We start from the raw sequence: 19,032 nt of genomic DNA, 5'->3' as shown, positions 1-19,032 counted from the left end.
ATGTATTTTTATTAGCTTGGATATCACTATTGTGGAACACAGTAACTTTAAAGGAAGCTACTGTTGTGGAAAAAATCTATTATTTAGGGACTGCATGTACGCATTCACGCAAAACTGGATAGAAATGTACAGAGAGGACAGCAGGAGTTGTTATGAAGGAGCAGAGCAAAATGAGGATTGCTGAATTGTCTGCTTGCGTTCTTGGGTTTCTATCATGTTGATCATAATAAGAGAGTCTTCGACGTGACAGGAATGCTGAAACACAAGTAGACTGTCTGTATATGCTCCAATCAAACCACAACAAAATTAGATTTTTTGTTTCTTTGAAGTTCGACAGGATTTTCTGCATGTGTCACCACACTTTACACTGTGAATGGTTGTGGGCATCTAGTTCAGCACAGCTGGTCTTGGCCAAGTGTGTGTGTGCGTGCGCGTGTGTGTGTGAGAGAGGGAAGGAGTGTGGAGAGGGAGAGACAGGTGTAGGCTCAGGGTTATTAGGCCAGGTAAACATAAGAGGGTTGTGTAACTCTGGCCGATAATTCACTGACCTTTACCTTTTACACTCTAATGCATTCTAATAGGCTAGTGGATCCCAGCATGGCTCCTTTCTCATCAGCACACACACGCATTATGTTCCCCGCTTAATACACACATACACATATACACACGTACACACAAATACCTGGTTGTCTTGGAGATCAAAGCTTTTATATTCTGAAAAGCCCTGTGAGGTGGTGTAAACTTACCTCAGCCTGTCAAGATAGTGATCTCTGACTTGAAAATAATAAAAATAAATTTCAAAAACTGCAAATACACAGATTAACACTATGTGTGTATTTTTCTTTTTTTCATTTCAACTCTTTACACAAAGTAACATTAAGCTATTTTTTTTTTTAATCCAGCCAAACTTTTGAATTACTTTTTGAAGTTAGCATGACTCATCTGGAAAGTGCTGAGATGGTCTGCCTCCTCACAAATGTTTTTCATGTTTTTTTTTTTTTGTTTTGTTTTTTTGCTAGGCCCCTTTCTGATTTACTCTGCCTGAAGCCTGCCTGTTTTCAGAGGTGGCACGCACCATGCAAAAGAATGACCGGTCCGGGGACGACAACCAGCGGGAAAGTGTAAGTGAGCACCGGCTTTGTCTTTTTGCATTCATAGCCCTTTTTTCTTTACTTTACTTTACTATACACTGCACGTCTTTGCCATGGTTGCTTCTCAGTAAGAAATGCACATTTGGCAACAACCAATAATTTGAATGATTTAATGTTTTATTTGGGTGCCCTTGCTATGGAGTGTTCAACACTGTCAACTGTAGTATTCATAGTACTATTTTACACAAACTCCACACAAGTTCAAAGCTGGTATGTTAATTTCATTGCATCTCTCCATCTTCACCCATCCCCCACAACAGCTACGCTACCATCAACATCTAATCCACTGTATCTGGGCTCTCACGTGGTGTCGTCAGAGTTCTGTGCAAGCTGTCCGTCACCCACCACTATCCATCTGGGTTTGATAGGCAGGTTCCTGGAAATCGTAATAAACAACTAGAGAGGTCAGAGCTGCTGTGTTCAGCGGGAGACGGAGCTCGGATAGAGCAGCAGCAGACGCTATCAGGCTTATCCTGCCCGGCATGAATAAGATATTCAATCATACTCTATGGCTGTTGACCTTGAGTTGAAGTTCAAACATTGGGCCAAGTGTGCAAAGTCTTTCAAATGGGCTGACATCAGACAGGAAATACACTGAGTATGCAGATGGAGAACTTCCCTTGAAAAGACACTGGTGGGAATATCTTCCGAAAAGAAAATCGATTTCCATCTTGCTGTAAGTTTGCCACATGGTCCACTTTTCTATGTGAGTCATAGTGAAAGATGAGACAGAGATATGAAAATGGCCATAACAGCCTGATGCTTTCCACACATTTTGACTTGTGTATAGAAAAAATATGATCTATTCTGCAGTACAAACACACTTTGCTGTAGCTGAATGGGATATAAGCATACTGTATTCAATAGTGCGTACTGTAAACTGTCATTTTTACTAAATTGGTGCTAATGCTGATGAGCTCCTGTGGGGAAACATTTAAGCCAGAGGTCACCATTGAAAAAACATCCAAAGACACGCCTGCCTGCAAGATCGGGCCCTGAAACTGATGCAAAACATTACATTAGAACAAAAGGCATGTAGTCCCACTGGCACAGTATTAAAAAGAGCTGCATGAATGTAAATGGTTATTAAAAAAAACAGACAACAACGGGAACAAATGACCTTTAAAATGGAATAAAACCACAACTAATGGAACAAAAAGTGATTGATGATTCACATTTTGTGTCTGAAGAGGCAATGGATTTTAAAATTACTCACTGTACATTACTAAAAACATGTCCTGGGGAAAAAATAATTATTTGTCATTTTGTTTCTTCTTTCATTAGTCATGGGAAAAAGACTTCGAAGTGCGTGCTGCAATTGAATTTCCCATGAAATCGTAACTGTAAAATATGAGGAAGATTTGTAACCGAGCAGAGATTTGGCAAGACGAGAAAAAGTTCATGTCAGATGGGCCTGTGATTAATGTCTTCACCAATTAAGAAGAGAGCAGGGAAAGAGGCTAGGGAAGAGGGACAAGTGTGAAAGAAACTAGTGGGACATCAAGAGAGGACAGGTAATTAGAGAGAAGAGAGGAGAGGTGGAGGGTGAGGTTAAGACAAGAAGTGAATGTGAAAAACAAACTGAGAGCAGCAGAGATACTCCCTCGTCATCCTGAAGGGCATATTGAGGTAGAGCAGGGACACAGGCTGCGCTGATGAATACGTTTCACAAGGCTCTCGGGGGCTGTCCAATCAGGCAGCACCATTGATGAATAGTCATGAGTCACCTTATCAGCATCACCATGGTTACGCAGATGTGACTGTGGCCCTGTGAATGTGATGAGGGAATAGAAATGGGCCAAACGCTGCTCTGTCTTCTTCCCGCGCACATCTTGATCACCAATTAGAGCTCAGCGGGGGAGCGTCCAGGCCATGTGTTTGGGCCTCTGTGGCCTCGAGGATGAGCAGGAAGGTTTTGAGTCAGGTAAACAGACAAGGGGGCATTGTGAAGATGATGGTAAGGGATTTAATTCATGGAAAGAGCGCAAATGAGGATTCGAATTGAGCTTGAGTTATTTGCCAACCTAAAATCGTATTCAGTAAAGCCAGCTGATACGCAGCTCATACAGGTGCGGGCTGGAGAGGGGAGGTGGAGGACAACATATCAAATGAAAAGAGCGGGGAAATTCAATTGAACAGGATCAGAGGAGGGGCAACATTATCAGAGAAGCGGAAAAGTGACTGAAGGATGAGCAGGACAAGAGACAGCTGCAGGCGATGACATAAAGAAAATGGACATGGCATAACGGAATAAAGAGCATGGGACAACGCGTAATGATTTATATAACTCCCTAACCTCTCAAACAGACATCTTCCGAAGACTAACAACAGTCTGAAGTGCAGTTTTATGATGATCAGCTCCCAAAAAGCGCTCTAGCTCTTAACACTTGTTGGAATCCCCCTTAGGATTTGAGAGACTCATTAAAGATGGGCACCACTTATGTAAAACAAATTTGAAAAACTATATATTTTAACATCTTAGCTCGGAGAAGAAGGGCTCTTTATCTTTCCACTTACTAATTTTTTTATCCAAATTAACATATTACTACATCACTCACAACAGAGGCCATTGTTCTGATAAACCTGGTAACTGCAGCCTCCTTATCACTGATTTGACAGACCCACTGCAAACAGTGTTAATTGTTTTGGAACCGCTGCTTATCTACCTGCTTATGTATTTAGGAGAGAGCAGAGCAATCTACTACATATTTGAAACACGTAATTAGATTAGCAGGCAGCTCCATGCAAAGAGGATATACTCCAGCATTCGGGGAAATGATATGTTTTTCCCCTCAAGCTTGCCAAAACTGGACAGGGGCAAATATGTTTTATCTATCTGGTTTCCATGTGCTTGTCAGGGTGTGTCTGCGTGCTCTCTTGTCTGTGTGAAGCCTGCACTTAAAGGCTGCCCTGTGCACAATCATCCATGCACATAGGTAGAGAGGTAGGCAGGCTTGATATTTGTTTATTTTTCTGCGCCTCCTGTAAGGAAACATCACCAGCCACTCACTGTTCTCATTTCACAGCCTGCTGACTGCGTTTAAAGTGTGATTAATCTTGCATAAAGTGTTTGGCAGCGTATCTCTCGGCAGCGCGGATGTGGGGCTGATGCATGAAGAATGGTGTGTGAACTCAGCCTGGGAAGGTCAGCATGGAGGATTCATGGAGTCATTAATCTGCCACCCTGTTAGTGTCACACTTTACCCAGATTCAATTCATAGATAACACATGCAGAATGTTTCCTTCTCACTTTCCTATTACTAAACGATTCACACGCTAAGGCTTTATTTTTTCAGAGCAGGTCTATTGTATGTAGATGGAAAACCGAGCAAGTGGGCTCCGCTTTATCTTTCCGTTACAGTAAAGTGACCCTGACCCTGTGCTTAGGTGAGGAAAATCGAGAAAATGTGCAGTGAGTCTTAAGTAGCTTCAGCCCGTCAGCCACCTGTCAGTGTTATCTCGCATTTCTTTCTGCATCTGCAACAAAAGTTTTCCCCTCCCTGAGTGTTTGAGGCACCTCAAGGGAGTTTCATCTCATTTTGTTGTGCACAGACCAATGCAACACAGAGCCATGCCTGAAGCAGAGGAAGACTCTAGGTCATGCCCCTGCCAGACATTTCTTCTCCTGCCTACTAGGCTAGTAGAAGGGGCTTCTTTGAAACAAACTGATTCATCTCCCTTGCCACCCCCAGAATGAAACTTCAGTAAACCACTGTTATATTGTTATCACCTGTCCTACTAGTTTCCTCGCACTAAATCTTTCCTCATAGCTGATTTTTCTCACTTTTGCTGCTGAGACAACCAGGAAACAAGGATGTAAGCAGCTATAGTGTCCTTTGGATGTGTTTTGCATTGACAGCCTTTACTATATCCTGACACTTTTCATAGCCTCCTTAGAAGCATAAATATTTTATTGAAGGCATTCTGTGTCACATCAGAACGAAAGTAAATACAAATGTGAACGGAAATGTAACATACTGTTACTTGAGATAAAAAAGAGGCGGGAAAAATTGCTTCATGTAAGCCATGAACGTTTAAGAATAGAAAGGTAATTTGCATATGACGGCAACAGTAACAGCGGATAACTAGCAGAGACAAGGAGGTGTTTGATATTCACACAACTGCAGGTAAATCACAGGAAGAATGTCTGAATTCACCATTACCGCCGCATGTGGTGCAGCTGCACGCACACTATATTTCACTCAGTATTTCACACAGTGCGTGTTGAAACTGAGGTATTTTGATGATGAATGGAGAATTAAGTGAAAACCAGTAAAAACCTCCCCGTTGTACAACCCCAACTGGTTAGAAGTACATTCTTATTCTGAATCTGATGCAGCAACACGTTTCAAACAAGTTGGACAGGAGCAACAAAAGGAGGAATCCTGGAAAGGCTCAGTTGTTCACAAGCGAGGATGGAGCGAGGTTCACCACTTTGTGAACGCATGATTGTATAAAGGATATAACTGCATGGGCTCAGGAACACTTCAGAAAACCGTTGTTGGTCCACACAGCGTCCCAGCATGGTATACAGACCTATAGGCATTAAAAATTAAGTTTATCTGTACAGTATATTGTGCACTGTTCCCATGTAGGGACCATGAACCATAATTTTAACCGCTGTTTGTGGAGTATAAGTGTAAGAGGAGTGAAACAGGAAAATATTCCCGATCCTAACTCCGCACCCCTCTTTTCTCCAGTGAAGCTGTGAACGCTATGTTCCGTAGGAAATGAGCTGAGTTAATTTTTATTACCACAGGAGACAGTGTTTTACAGCTGTCATCCACCAGATCAATCAATAAAGAACACACACCCTGGTTGTAAATACCAATTACTCTCACCATGAAGCGACCGATAAGCCTGTGTTGTTGAGGCAACCCCTTCACTGAGACAGCATGTGCCAAGCGAAGCCACGACTGCTGGAGACATTTCACTTGTAGAGTAACATGAGCCATAAATATCAAGTTTACCTAAATAAATCATCGTGCCTACACTATGAGTTCTCTTCAGAGCCCAGGAAGCCATCAATATCAAATCTCCTTCTCTCCTTTGTTTCAGATGTAGTGTTTCAAATGTAGTGTTGTAATGTTCCAGAAAGCCGAGCGCTGCCAATGTACCGGCAGATAAATGGAAGGACCAAATAGTTTTTTCAAACCAGTGATTTACTGCATCTCCTACAATAGCAATCTTTCTTTTTCATCTCCTCTCTCTCTCTCTCTCCCTCTCCATCCTGCTCCTTTTGTCTGTCTTAACTTCTTTCCCAGCCACTTCTCTTGTTGCTCCCGGGCTTTACCCAGAATCCATTTAAGATTCATTCTCTGATAAAATCAATTGCTAAATTCAGAGCACAGACATGAATGATGCCGCTGACGGTGAAGGGTTGCACATGCAGCGCACAGTGCAGGTTGCCCCCTGGCTTGAAGTGATGATGGTGTATTCTTGTCTTTTAATCTAACCCTTGAATCATTTCGTGATCACAGCTGTTTTGTTAAGCAGTTCGGAGCAGAATACACCTTGAACATCTTACCAGCGTGGATCCTGATTCAGGCTCTCTAGTCTGCCAATGCAAAACAATGTAACATACACTGATCTAAGGTCATCATGAACTTAAACAGTGACATTTTTTCTGAGAGAGGAAGTGCAGGAATGCCTCTTAGTGCACTCAGGTAATGCTCCGACACTCTCAGCAGATGGTGTCGGAAGGAGAAGCTGCAGAAAGATAAAGAAAGCGGCATCAAGGAAGAGCGTTCTTCCAGACGACCACACATGTACCGCATACTGATTATTTCACACCATTATTTTTCCATCAAATTATTTCTACATGAGCACAATTATCATAAAACAAAAGCAGCTGACAGGACTGAGGTCTTGTCCAGATGCTGTTTCCACTGTGAAATCGTACAAAAACTGAAAGGCCAAGCAACACCCAGGCGATGTTTGGTGCCATCTTAATCTCTCGAAAGGTCAACCGGGGAAAAAAGGTGCTAATGAAAAATTCAGTTTATGAAAAACGGGTGGCTTCCTCTTTGCAGACTAAATGGTCTAATTGATAGGAATTAATGCATAAATCATGCAAGGGGCAGCTTCAAACACCTTTGATAGCAGGTCCCCATGTGATACAGTTTGATCCCCAGTAATGTAGATTGAAAATGGAGACGGATGGTAAACATAGATGTCTGATGTGCAGCAGAGCCATTAGGAGTCCACATCGCTCGGCTTAATCACAAAGTCAGAGGTGAAGACGAGAGGAGGACTCAATTAGAATCAAGGGAATGTAATAAAATGAAAGAAGATGTGGCCAACCTCAGTCTATACATGGTTAAATGAGATTAGCATGTATAAAAAATCTGAAAAGAATCCTCATCAAAGCAGATATTTTTGTTGTCAAATTAATTACATTGACAGCTACATACATTTTTAACCATTTCCATAATAAAAGCACAAATCAAAGCAGAGTATACGTTGTACTGCTTGGCCCTCAAAACTGTTTTATGTTATAATGGGTGCAATCTACTTGGTAATTCATATTGATGTGCTGTCATGGTCAAAGTATCCTCAGGCTGTTTAAACAAACTTTATTTCTAGACTGTTTTCTACCTCTCAGTCCTCATAGTAACTCTTTTCTCTCAGATTTTCTCTCAGGGCCTTGCAAACACATGCAAGCTAAGGGATTAAGTCAGGACAGGACCCATTTTGCATTGATTTATTCACGCCCCCACCCACCCAAACCATATTAAATGCACATTGAAACCACTTATTTCTGAAGCGAATGGAGCATTTCTTCACCGCGGCATAAAAGGATGTCTCAAGGTGATTTACAGAAAGTGTTGCTTGATCTATGCGATAAACAGCTGTAAATCCAGCTGCTCCAGCTGGAGTTAGGCCTCGTGCTCAAAGCCTTTTCCGCTGTAAAACTGGGACACCCCGTTTGGAAACACAAACAGTAAAGCATAAATCTTTATCCCCTGTGCTGTGCTGTTTCCAACCAACTTACAGAGCTAATGTTAATTAGCTCAGTAGCAGCTACAACTTGTAAAATCTGCCAGTGAAAGCTGTCATTTCAGCCAAAGGTGATGCTGCTTTTGTCAGTCTTTGATTTAAATCCCCCCAAATGCTAACTGAACGCTTGGCAGGCCAATCAAACGGAGACAGGGTGATGAAAAATATCTGTCTCAGTTTGTTCAGCTAACTACTGTACAAAACAATCTCCTTTCTTTTTATCTTTCCACAAAACAGAATAATATTTAAAAAGTTCACAACATGTTAATTGTTTAGCAGCATGCTGATTTAATGAAATTTGTCCCACGGCCCACCCTGCACGGACAGTTTGAATGGACCACCAATGGATTGGCACATGAAGTACACAGAGAGCACAGAAGAGTCACAGCAGACCAATTAACCTTTCACTGATCCCACTTATCATAAAGTGCCACTTCAGGCATTAGGAGAGACAGCACAAGTGAGTGAAAATGGACACACATGCGCGCACACACACACATACATACACACACACACACACACACACACACACACACACGGTTGGATGTCCTAACCTTTGAACCTTTGTGCAGTCTCTTGTGTCATACTTCTCACCCCTGGTCTTTGACGTAACTAAAAGTATTTTATTTATTTATTCATTTATTTATTTTCTTTTGGAAATATGTTTATGATTTGCATATTATTCTTTTATTACATTTCGTTCCTCAGACGGCAAGGATGGGTCAAGGAAGAAACACCACAAGACACAAACTGACTAACTGAAGTCGGAAACCTTTATTTTTGAATCTCTCTGTGAAGAAGAACAGTCAGAAGTTTTAAAGTTCAAGATGAGGATGAACGCTCTTTTTGCTATTTCCTCTGAACATGCTGGTCTTTTCATTTTTACTGACAACTGTATGGAAGAAAATACAGAAAAGCAAGCAGTAATGAAGTCCATAGATCATTCATAGTGTGATTTAATAGGCTAAAGTGTAGTGCATAAAAGCAGTACCCTGTATCATTGTAAGAGTGACATAAAGAGCAAAGGACTATTACATAAATTGTTTAGCAGTGGCTGAATATACTGTCAAAAGAGTTCACGAGTAATACTGACTTAACTTCACTGACTCATTAGATCCATCATCCATCTGCTTTACCTTGAGCCAGCTGAAAAGTGAGGGTTAACAATGTTGGCTCCATCGTTCCATTCTGTAAACCGCCGTCTGTGGCAATGAGTCTAATGCAGGTAATTATGTAGGAATGAAAGGCTCAATTTCTTCCCGGATGAAGATTGGCATCTTGATGGATGCAGGGGTAGATGGGCAGGGGGGCTCGAGGTGCACTGATGAGGTATACGATGGAGGGGAGGGTGAGGCAGATAGTCACGACAAAGGGGAGAGAGGAGAGACAAATGCGCACATACGCACATACACAGTCAGTCAGTGCTCTGGGACGTCCTTCTGGCCAAATAGAGACATATAATGCTGTGTAGTGCTAACTGCCAGGATAATTCATTTGTTTACACTTGGAGGGTGAATAGGAGGTTTTCTTCAGCAGGTTGCCCCAGGGCACACATGCGCCATTGAGCACCTCTGCTTGGCACGGCCAATCAGTCTTGTGTATGAGAACCTGCGACACACAAAACAAGCCAAAATAAGACCACCAGGGAATTAATTTCATCATCCTGTTGTTCCTGGATTACTGTAAGTAAAGCTAAATTAAAGGCTGGCAAAGTGGGCAACTGCCACAGGGCCTCAAACCCCATGGACCTGCAAAAAAGCTCCAGGTCAATTGCATGTTAAATGGTTTTGGTAATTTGATAAATTGAAAATGAATTTATTATTCATTTATTAAGATTATTATAAAATTAGATTATCATTATTATTATTATTATTATTATTAGTAGTATTTTTTTTTTTTTTAACCATTTAAGTATTTACGTAGCTAATGAGATTCCTGCAAGTCATTTTGTGGACTTGTCTTGGAGAGGAACCTTGTGACAAAACTTGATTTTAACAGCTATATTATCTGAGGGTTGTTTTTTTTTTAACAACAAAATTAGTATTATTCCAGTTTAGGAGTGCTGTTTGCACTGGACTTGATGGGACCTTGCAGGCAACAGAGTATACATATAGAGCATGCATCGCTATAGGTGGGCGTCAATAAAAAGGGACACAACAGCGATTTAAGAACTATATGGAATGGAAATGTTAATGGTTGACCCTTACTTAATGGGGAAGCCTTGTTATTCATGCAGAACAAATGAAAACTCCTCATTGTTAGTGGCAAGATTAATGGCGCAGAATCTGCCTCAATTTATCTTAGTCCATATGTGTATTTGTGTATTCAAGTCCTGAAACAAAGATAGTCCTGGAACCACTCAATACACAAATAACTGATTACCTCTTTGCCGTCCGTAAGGACAGTGTAAAGAAACAACAGAAAACTGAACTTCTCCTATCCGAGTCTTGGGGTGCATTGTGTGTTTAATTAGAGGACTCTTGTGCTGGAGGCCATCACGAAGCAAACAAAATAGCAATTTCCATTTTTTAAAAAGAATTTGCATTAAGTAATTTGTTTGGTCTTTGTCAAAATGAGATTGATATCTGCTAATGGATTTCCAGGTGCATATATTCAGAGAAAAAGCGTGTCTGTAATGTAGGAGACCTTGCTTTGGAGCAGTCCTGTCTTTAAAGGAAAGCCACTGCTGCTGCCGCCAACCACTTAAGGACATATTGACCACCTGATGGCTTTCCTCCAGGTGAACGTGCCTCTGTCGAATGAGTTTCTCTCCTGACACTCTGGTCCTCAGATGTACACAGTCTGAGCTTTCAGATGGCTCTTGCCTCCCACTGAAATTCTTATCATTTAATTTTTTTCCCCTCTCCTCTCTTGACCCAGTGTGATATGTAACTTTCACTTTGAGTTTCCAATTCTCTTCTGGGTTCCTTTCTAGGACTTTCTGTTTGAACCTTTGTTAAGTCCTCAACAGTTACAGTAACTTCTAGTCATTGTATGTTTTCTCTCTTGATTTGTTTTTATTTAGTTACCTCTGGACATCACTTTTACATTCTCACCTGAGTCATCTCTAATTATTTTCTCATTATTAATCATTAATGTTGTGATGCATGCTGCAATTTGAATTACATAAATTATTCACAGAGCCACATCCAATAGATAAAATATTTATCAATCAATCAATCAATCAAACTTTATTTCTATAGCACCTTTCATACATAAAAATGCAGCACAAGGTGCTTGACAAAAGATAAAAATATAACATAGCAATATAAAAGCAACTACCCCTCCCAACACACCCACACACAACCACACACATACACATACCCACACACACCCACCCCAACGAAAATGGCAGGGCACTGAGGCATCATGAGAGGAAAAAGGAAAAGTAAACCACCTACGGGGGGCTCATCCGCACTGCGAAGGATCACCGGCCGTGGCCACAGGGAGCGCCGCCACAACAGAGACTCCCAACCCAGACAAACCGGGGTGGACTCCACACGCAGTGCAGAGCCCCCCAGTCCTCTGGGCCTGAGGGGTCCCCAGGACGACGCCCCGGCGGGCAGACCAGACACCCCTCCCAGTGCGGAGGCCCCCCATGAGGAAGCACTGGAGCTAAAACCTAAAAAACAATAGAATTAAATGACCTAGAACCTAAAAGACAATAGAATAAAGGACCTAAAACCTAAAATTGAATAAAATAAAAGGACCTAAGAGCTAAAAGACAAAGTACTGAGATAAAACATGTCTGAGTTAAAAGAGTATAAGAAATCAATTGAAAGCTAAACTAAAAAGGTGAGTCTTGAGCCTTCTTTTAAAAATATCAACAGTCTCTGCAGTCCTGATGCACTCTGGCAGGCTGTTCCAAAGCTTCGGACCATAATGGCTGAATGCTGCTTCCCCGTGGGCTTTGGTCCGAACCCTTGGAACAATCAAAAGGCCGGTGCCAGAGGACCTCAGGATCCGCAAGGGCTGGTATGATAAAAACAGGTCAGATAAATAAGATGGCCCAAGACCGTTAAGACACTTAAAAACTAATAAAAGCACCTTAAAGTCGATCCTGAAACACATGGGGAGCCAATGCAGCGATTCTAAAACCGGTGTAATGTGCTCCCGTCCTCTGGTCCTCGTCAGCACACGTGCGGCTGAGTTCTGTAGTAACTGTAAGTTATAGATAGTCTTTTTGGGAAGACCAGAGAGCAGGGCATTACAATAATCTAGACGGCAGGAGATAAAAGCATGCATCAGCACCTCCGTGTTAGCCTGAGAGAGAAACGGGCGGACTCTGGCTATATTTTTAAGATGGTAAAAACCAATCTTTGTTATATTTTTAATATGAGGAATAAAACTAAGCTCAGAGTCTAAAATGACGCCCAGGTTCTAAACAGATTGTGATGGTGTAAAACCTTGTAGTTTTGGTAAAAGTGTCTCTCTCTTGCCTTCAGGACCAATAACTAAAACCTCTGTTTTATCCTGGTTGAGCTGTAGGAAGTTTTCTGCCATCCATGACTTAATGTCTAAAATACAGTTTAAAAGGTTATCAATAGGCCCCATGTCATCAGGAGACACGGCAATGTAAAGCTGTGTATCATCAGCGTAGCTATGGAAACTGATGCCATGTCTCCTGATGACATCCCCAAGGGGAAGCATGTAAAGATTAAAAAGTACTGGACCTAAAATTGACCCTTGGGGTACCCCACATTTCATTTCACGGGTTCCGGAGGAACATGTATCCAAACTTACATAGAAACAATGGTCTGTGAGATAGGAGTAAAACCATTTATGTGCAAATATCTCTTCTCAAATGAACAAAATACAAATAAAGTTTTTCTGTCGGGAAGGAATCAACCAAGGAGACAGAGAAATGGAAAAAATGCTAAATTAAATGTCACTATGAGAGCAAAAGTAACCAAAGTATGTGAACTCAAATAAGAAAACAAGCTGTGTCGTGAAATATGTGTGTTCTCTATGGAAACGTCATTACTTCAAGCACATTTGTGTGTAAGTGCTAAATGTGACTCATTGTAAAGCTAATTGTGACTCATTGTAAAGTTATGAAAGAAAGAAGAAAAAAACACTGATAGCTGCTATTTGCAGAGGTTATAACAGTAACAGAGTGCAAAGCGACGCACAGTGCGGCCCATGTTGAGTAAGTAGCACATGTACCTGCACCACCAAAAATCTCATCTAAAGTCAATGCAGTATTTTCCTGCTATTTAAAGGGCAGAAATGCATGACAAGTAACCTGTGGTCCACCTATAGTACACAGGTGTTTCCTCGTATTTGCTTGGTTAGACTTCTCTGAGGACTGTTTGGCTGTAAATACTACCCTGTAAAGATGGACCGTGAGATGGACATCGCTCAGCTCAGAAGACTGAATAAACTGCCACTCTGAACTTTGACTCATGCTGCGCCGCTGGCCTTTCGTATGAGTTTGGACAATGGGGGAGTCTTGCGACATGTCATGTCCATAGACATAACTGTGCCTGATTAACATCAGTGTTGCCCCGTGATTAGTTTTGCTGCACTTATTAGGGTGGAAGAGGTTACACCTTCATGGTCTAATCAGCAGAATAATTGAAAACATTTGTGGGTGTACAGGCCCTTAAAGATGTTACTGTATGCATGTTAGCTAACAGCTAACTATTTACGCATTGAGCAGACACAGAGTAACATTAGCAGTAATTTGGAGTCCTATTTCTTACCACTTGGCAAATGTTAGCCCAATATCCATTCTCCTTCTTGCTATGTTTCAGTATCAAGCCTTGAGAAATACTATATATCAGGGTTTTTAGTGGATAAATGCTCTGCTACTGTATGTTCACCAGCTGGCTGCCAACTTTGTCTGTCAGCCCTTCGGTGCTGCGAAGATAAAGGTCTTTTAAAATTTTAATGGGCTTTTCATAATTAGAGGAACCTTTGATTTTTAGCAGATAGGTGCACAAAAGTGTGCATGAGGGTGCGATGTGTAAGATAGAATTTTAGTCTTAAAGGTTCAACATGGGAAAAATGTGAAGAAGCAACAGTTCTGACCGTAAGGCATCTTTGTGTTGTGTTGCAGAAATATCTACTGAAGTTAGCGTGCTAACAAGCTAGCCCTGGCCCATCCTGTCTTGCAATACCACTTTGAGGCGACAGAGTCATTCTGTATCTTCTGTGAAATCTCAGTTAGGATATTTTCTGATTTTCTGTGAAAAATTGCAAGCTTTGTTATTCTGTCTTTTCCTTGAATTCACTGAATTCACCTACCCTTCTTTCCTCCTCATCCAGGTGTCCGATGATTCATCCGACTCCCCAGAGCCGGGGCCGGTCACTTGCATGGAGCCCTTCCTGGTGCGGAGGCTGTCTTGCCGGACGGTCCAGTTGCCCCCTTTGGCCTTTAGACAGGCAGAACAGTACTACTGTGATCGCAAGCCGGAGTCAGACACAGTCACAGTTCCTCCACGGCCCACAACACTGCCACTACGCACCCCACCACTCATCGCCATCACCTCCGCTGACGCTAGCAGGTAGGATGATGTGGATGCTTGTGTGTCTTTTCTCAAACAAAATGTCTTTCAGTAGAATGGCCATTGGAGTCAGGGGTGAATAGAGTGTAGTGGTTTGGCGGATCAATACAGAACCTGTTTGAAGTGATTGAACACATGTCACTCGCTAAGTGCCTGACACCACTCAGAGGTCGAAATGCATTTTAGAAACATTTAGTGGTTTAAAGGACCACAGATCGTGTGCGGTTTACATGCTTGAAACTGGCCCTATATGTTGTGTGAAGACAACAATGAGCAAACATGGCTCGCATTAAAAGTTTGAGCAGCTGTAGCTCAGAACGCAGAGAGGGTTCAGGATATTGGTCGTTCAATATGTTTATAAAGTAAAATTCAAATGAATGTAATGTGAAAAAAGGTTGTTAATCAACAGCCAGAGTGTACTTAATGTAACACAAAGACAGCTTTTAAATCAGCCCTTGTTTTCAGCAACCATATGATCATAGCTCCACTGAAAAAAACTGAAAACACATACATAACTGACAGGATGTTCATCGTGATGGATTACTTATCCCACACAGCTGTCGGGGCTCTGCAAATTGTGTTTCATCTGAGGTGAAATTAACAGAAACCAATGGCTGCCTGAAAGGTAGGATATGAGATGGCAGTAATACAGTATGCTTGAATAACATGCAAACCACTGGTATTTAAAGTATCCAAGACTGACTACATGCTCCAAGGAGAATGACTCACCAAATAACAGAGCCTAATAGATTTATTTTTGTCACCGCTGTCACTTACTAATCTTTAAACAGGGAATGTAATTCACCATTTGAGACATAATAGACAAGATAAAAGCAACCTCTCACAGAATATTACAGTCAAGATCTATCCCTTTTTGTTATGGTTTTGATTAATCTGCAACACAGTCTTCTCCTACATGTAAGTTATTTATTTTCAACTATAATTATCCACGATTTTGTGTGACATTTTGTGGAACATATCATACAGTCTGTTGACCTGAAAGTCTCAGAGGTTATGACAATTGGGTTTTATCAGCTGTACAACAGTACTACAGTACAAACATATGTATGAGAAATGTTCGGCATTCCTTCTCTCACGCTTGGAAAACATGACCATACAACTACTGAGAGAAGAATCACACCCTCTGTGGAGAATGTATCAGAGTGGTTTCGATGAAATGAGGCTTGGCAGGGACAGACACCGAGTCTCCAACCAGATTGATTCTGAGGGAGGACAGAAAAAACAAAACAAATATACAAACAGCATTCTTTATTAAAGACTGTTGTTGAGTGGGGATGCCATAGTTTAACTTAGCGAACAGTCCAGAAATACATCCCACACAGCTGGAAATAAATTCAGTGGTTGAGCCTATCTGTCAGTGGAAAATCCCCTTTGTCCTGGGTTAGTATTGTACATGGAAACAGGTGGCAGAGTCAACTTGTCAATCAAAGAGAAAGTGACGCACTGCTGACTTGTCTTTGATCCTGATAACATGCTTCAAAGGGCTCTGCATCTCACTCACCAGCATCGTGCTACCTGCATAACACTGTTCAATGGCTCAACATGTGCCAGAGGAGAAAGAAAATGCATTAGCTTACTCTTCTCTCAGTCTTGTCCTTCACTCCCTCTCTTTTTGTCAAGGATGATGGGAGCCGCAGTGTCTCAGAGCGAATAAACAATAGAGAAATGAGTAGCGAGGTACAGCTTATTAATAAGGCCTAAGCTTGTTAAAACGGCTTTAATTAGAGAATGTTGTTAGTAGACAGGCTCTAAACAAGAGGAAAGTGTTATTGACTTGTAGACTTCTTCATTGGGAAACAAGAAAAGCTGATGTCTCTTAGGTCTAAATTACATTTTCAGGCAGGAAGAGCAGTTTGCGTGGCATCTCTGATGCACAGCAGTGGGGATAGTTTCCTCTGCTTGAAAATTGCTGCTTAGATATCAAGATCATGTTGATTACAGGAAATACAGTGTATTTCTGTCTGTAGCTTGGTGCATCACACATCCACAGTACTGTATCATCAACACAAACTGTCTCCCATATTGAAGAATCATAGTCAATAATGAATAATTTACTTGCAGTCATTGTGACCGTGCCAAGAAAATGTCAGGTATTTGATGTAGAGGCAGTCCATCCTCTCTGAATAATTGTCAGCAAACTTTCATGTGAAGTTCAGAAAATGGCAAACTTTTCCCAAGTGGGTTTGACTGACCACTCTTTGAAAATCATGTCACGTCGGCTGGATGAGGATTGGGTAATTTGAAAGGAGGTTCTGTGATTTTTTTTTTTTGCAGGAAGACAAATGCAGGACAGGCCTGTCAGCGTCTCCTCCACTTCAGACAGTTGTATCGACTATTTTCAATTATGCCATTGTCTTTTCTTGTCTTCTCTTTTTCTTGGAGGAGGACTTCAGAAGCTTCGTTTTTCTTTTTTTGTCGTCTTACTTTTCAAAACTATGGCCTGCACCCCCCAAAAAACAAACAAAAAAACAATTTGACATGAAATCAACGTGTTTTGTTGTGTAATATAGTATATGCTTGACAACATGTTTGACTTTGAATGTATATCTGGTCTGATTTAGCGTAATCAACCCTTTCCGACAGTGGAAGCAGCATCAGTCATGTCCCACCATGTTAGAACCACATCAAGCAAATGTGACTTCTTTCAAAACAGAACATACTGAGTATGAGCAATTTAAGAAAAAGGGAGAAAAATGAGTGATGGGGAGAATTTTAACAAAGGCCATACATCTTAACTTTGCTTCAAGCTTGATTCATCTATAATTCAGCACAGCGGTGAGGAAGAAATATACAGTTCTGAAGCATTAAGGATGGAAGACATGCCACGCTAAATGCCCCGACTGCAACTTTTGAGTGAATTTAGTGTCATTAACTTTGTATGCGGCTAAATGAGCCTGTCTGCACCATGAATGCACAGAGGTAGAACAAAACAGTACACTACATTTCCATTATGCGCATAATGCGAATGCAAAACAATGATTCTGTCCATTGAACAATACCAGTGCAGCAGTGCTTGTCTCTGGCTTTCCTCACTGACTAGCAAACATTTAACATCTAGCTTGAAAATGACAGCATTTGTTTAATTTACAGCAAGAGCAGAGATTTTTTTTTACATAATTAATACCCTCAGTGCCTCAAAATACTTAAACATACATTGATTTTGCTGGTCAATTCAAGTCCCAAGACAGCTGAATTTGCTGGTACTAGAAATAATGTAACAGTGCTAAATAGATGCACATAGATCACATTTTGTTGTCTACATACACATGACAATGCATGAATGTCTTTGAAGTGCAAAGACTGTAACTTTATAATAGTATTGCAGACAAGGCTCACAGATGAACACAACTCATTACCAGAAATACTAATGAACACAAGTTCATTATGTTGTGTGATGAAAGTGTTGCAATGTATGAATGTCTACTGAGGGCTGCATCAATAATCAGTAATAATATTGGGTATTGGCTCAGTTCTGGATCAAAACAGGTTCATTGATTTCCCAAACACTAAATGTCATCCCAGGAGTGATATGTATTATCTCACAGACATACAGACACAGACACACACAGAGTACATTCAGATAATAGATTGAGATGTACAGATTCCACTTTTTCTCTCCTGATACTATTAACCAACTAAATTCAGTGTATTGGTACTTATTTACTGCTCTGATACCAGTGCTGTTTTTTCTGTTTAATTAAAAGTCTGTACAGCTCAATGTGTGGAACTGATTGGGTTCATTCTTCTATGTGTAAGGTAGGATGATGCTGCAACTAAGTTTAGGAACAAAGCTATGGACAATAAATAATATTTAATATTATTTACAATTATATTATATATTATTATTTAATATTTACAACTCATTTGTATATTATACAAATGAGGTGTCAGGTCTGCTCTGCTGCATGTGCTGTATCAGTGCACCCCTGCAGGGAATATGGAAAACTTCAGTAGGTAAGGGGGGGACCAACACGAGTCCACACCTGAGCTGCAATGCATGCATGTGCTCCTATTATCTTTCCTCTGCACGCTGTCTCGCCACTATTAGACTGCCACTTCTGCTTTAAGTCATCTGGTTTCAGACAAGATTACATTTCTGCTGGTACAGCAGGAGACTGCGTTCCCCACACTGCTGCAAGAGAAGTGCAGGGAGAGGAAAGAAAGAAAGAAAGAAAGAAAGAAAGAAAGAAAGAAAGAAAGAAAGAAAGAAAGAAAGAAAGAAAGAAAGAAAGCAGTCTTCCCTGAAAGCAGCCTTTCCCTGGAAATGATGACAAACAGAACAGTGGAGGAGAGATTTAACAAGGTGGCTGGATGTTTGCACTCCTCTGTACCCTGCAGACATCACAGGCAAG

At 41.1% G+C, this 19,032-nt stretch overlaps 1 protein-coding gene across 1 annotated transcript in view; it reads left to right on the top strand.

Moving 5' to 3' along the window:
- The first annotated feature begins 1,019 nt into the window (after positions 1-1,019).
- The window catches only part of pde4d (phosphodiesterase 4D, cAMP-specific), a 150,769-nt gene continuing 132,756 nt past the window's right edge, over positions 1,020-19,032 (top strand). The window contains exons 1-2 of the mRNA XM_070964214.1: positions 1,020-1,121; positions 14,421-14,659. Coding sequence (XP_070820315.1) covers positions 1,077-1,121; positions 14,421-14,659 — 284 coding nt within the window. The 5' untranslated portion in view covers positions 1,020-1,076. The remainder of the gene's footprint in view (positions 1,122-14,420; positions 14,660-19,032) is intronic.

The sequence above is a fragment of the Chaetodon trifascialis genome, chromosome 6 (genome assembly GCF_039877785.1).
Source record: "Chaetodon trifascialis isolate fChaTrf1 chromosome 6, fChaTrf1.hap1, whole genome shotgun sequence".
Classification (NCBI taxonomy): Eukaryota; Metazoa; Chordata; class Actinopteri; order Chaetodontiformes; family Chaetodontidae; genus Chaetodon; species Chaetodon trifascialis.
Note: the sequence above shows the minus strand (reverse complement) of the source record. Positions and strands in the feature narration are given on the sequence as shown.